Below are 2394 nucleotides of genomic sequence, written 5' to 3' on the forward strand. Positions count from 1 at the left end.
AAATTTTAGGCATTCTTATAGTAATATGGTTCTCTTTTTTAACCCTTTTTCTTTGCCATGGTGGTCTATTGTTTGTTGTGATGCATTCATGAATCGTTAAGTATTTGGAATTAAACAAATTTATTTCTAAAAACTTCAGTAAGTACATGTATCTGACAATTCAAGGAAGATGACCATAAAATTTCTATCCTGTGGTATTTATATAGATACATTAAATCAATCTTTAATATGATGTAACGGAACACAAATTTTTCAAGGAAAAAAAAAGAAATGCCTATCAATACTGAAGAGATATTTCTGCTAGTCTTTAGAAATATTCTCCAGATCGGTCCAAACCATGCCAATGAAAGCTAAAGTTTACTGGACAAAATTTAATCTTTTCACATTTTGAGACTTGAACATACACTTGCACTTCATTCAGCGCACTCTCTAATAAAATATTCTTTGCAAGAAAAAGTGGACGTGTTGAAGAAGGATAATGAAAACTAACATTAACGATTAGAAGTCTTAATCTTGGTAATTGTTTGATGCTCATCTTTATGGCGTAATTACCTCTTTTCTTTTTTCTTTATTGTAGACAATGACAACTCATTAGGAATACTTCTTGAGAATCAACAAAAAGAAGTCGAAAAAACAAGTGAAGTTATAAATGTCACCGATATGAGTCTAGTGTCAAATTCAGATTTGACAGCCAATTTACTTTTATTATCAAACAAAACAAAAAGATCCTTCAAAGAAATTGGAGAAATGATAGAAACAATGTCGATTAGAACAAATACCTCAATCTATGAAATAGGAAACATGGTTGAAGCATCATTTAACCAATTACAATCATCTTCAGAGGACATAGCAAACACAATGCAAATATTTTCTAACCATACAAAAATGTCGAATTCAGATGTGAGGGACTTAATAAAAGAAGAAGCCAATAAAACCAAAACATACTTAGAAGACATGGTGAAAGATTTATTTAAAAATCTTGAAGACAAATTGATAGCTGTCATCGAAAGGAGAAATGGGGGTGTGTTCTTTTCTATGATTAAAGGTTTCTTTATATGCCAACATATTTTTAAAGTAAATATTCGGCATAATTTTTTACTATCGACTTTAAAATCTTTTTTTCATTTTATAACAAACTATTTAAAAATATCATAGATTGAAAACATTCAAAGGTTTAAAAAGAACTCAAGGTTTCGGTATAATTATCTTTTTAATTTGTATTTCAGGTGGCTGTGTAAATAACAGTTTAAACGTCACTACCGGTGAATGCGTAGACAGCTGTTTGAGAGTCGATAACGGGGATTACCAGTCGTGTCACACTTGTCACGGCTACGTGACGTGTGCAAATAATTATATATACCATAGAAATTGTTCCCAGCCTCATCATGTTTGGGATGATAGTAAACATCATTGTTCAGAGCAAAGTACAACATGCAACCCATCTGACTTCTCGTGATACAAATAATGTATTTTATTTTATTACCAGATCATGACCATTTCTCTGTCTCGATCATGATATAGAAACTAAATAAGCCGTCATTAATATAACAAGCCATTTTTATCTTGCATTAGTATAAAAGTGTACGTATATTTATGAGATATACAAATGTATACCTGATTATATGAATAACTTTTTTTCTTTGGTGACCGTCGTTAAGATATAGTTCTTATTGTTACAGTAAAAAATTACCTTTTTTTATATGGTACGAGATGGAAAGCATCGTACTCATACTTCAAAAATTCCTTTCATAGTATTATGAACGTGTTTTCATTCGAAATCACTTCTGATTTTTTTTTTTTGGTTTGTACATATTGGTTGTTAAAGAAAATTCTTAATAAAATTTGACACTTATACAATGCAAATTACTAATTTTTCAGGGCTGCTGGATAATTACTGAAATTTCGTATCGCGACTGCGATACGTAAAGTACAATATTTTCAACAAAAATTTATAGGGTTTCTTATAATATTAACTCTAATATACTTACAGAATGTACATATTAAATATAATATGCAATCATATGCAATGAAATAAATATTTTGTTGATTCAATTACAGGTATACACTTAAATACACATACATGTATACACCAGCTTCATTATATTTAGTGTTTGGCTTAATCAAAATATAATATTTTTTATCCATGTATTTTAATGCTATAATTCTATGCCCAATCAATTTGTTGGTATATCAGTATGATAAAACATATCTCAATAAGATATATATAATTTATTTTGTGATCATCTTTCAATAAGATAATTATTTATACCAAGAAGACAGAATCACTCATGAAGCTATCATTTCACCAACTTCTGTCACTTTATTGCATTCGAAGATCATGATTTCAATATGCACACATGATGCAAGGAACGAAACAAGACTATCCATACAACT

At 29.4% G+C, this 2394-nt stretch overlaps 1 protein-coding gene across 1 annotated transcript; it reads left to right on the forward strand.

Annotated features, from left to right (window-relative positions):
* Positions 1 to 557: 557 nt before the first annotated feature.
* Positions 558 to 2170, forward strand: LOC134271387 (uncharacterized). Its single transcript, XM_062753599.1, has 2 exons — positions 558 to 1021; positions 1227 to 2170. Exons 1-2 carry the CDS (start codon positions 661 to 663, stop codon positions 1454 to 1456), a joined length of 591 nt encoding a protein of 196 aa, XP_062609583.1. The 5' UTR covers positions 558 to 660; the 3' UTR covers positions 1457 to 2170.
* Positions 2171 to 2394: the final 224 nt, after the last annotated feature.

This window comes from Saccostrea cucullata, unplaced genomic scaffold (genome assembly GCF_032062105.1).
Source record: "Saccostrea cucullata isolate Sc308-1 unplaced genomic scaffold, CSIRO_AGI_Scuc_v1 ctg2606, whole genome shotgun sequence".
Lineage (NCBI taxonomy): Eukaryota > Metazoa > Mollusca > Bivalvia > Ostreida > Ostreidae > Saccostrea > Saccostrea cuccullata.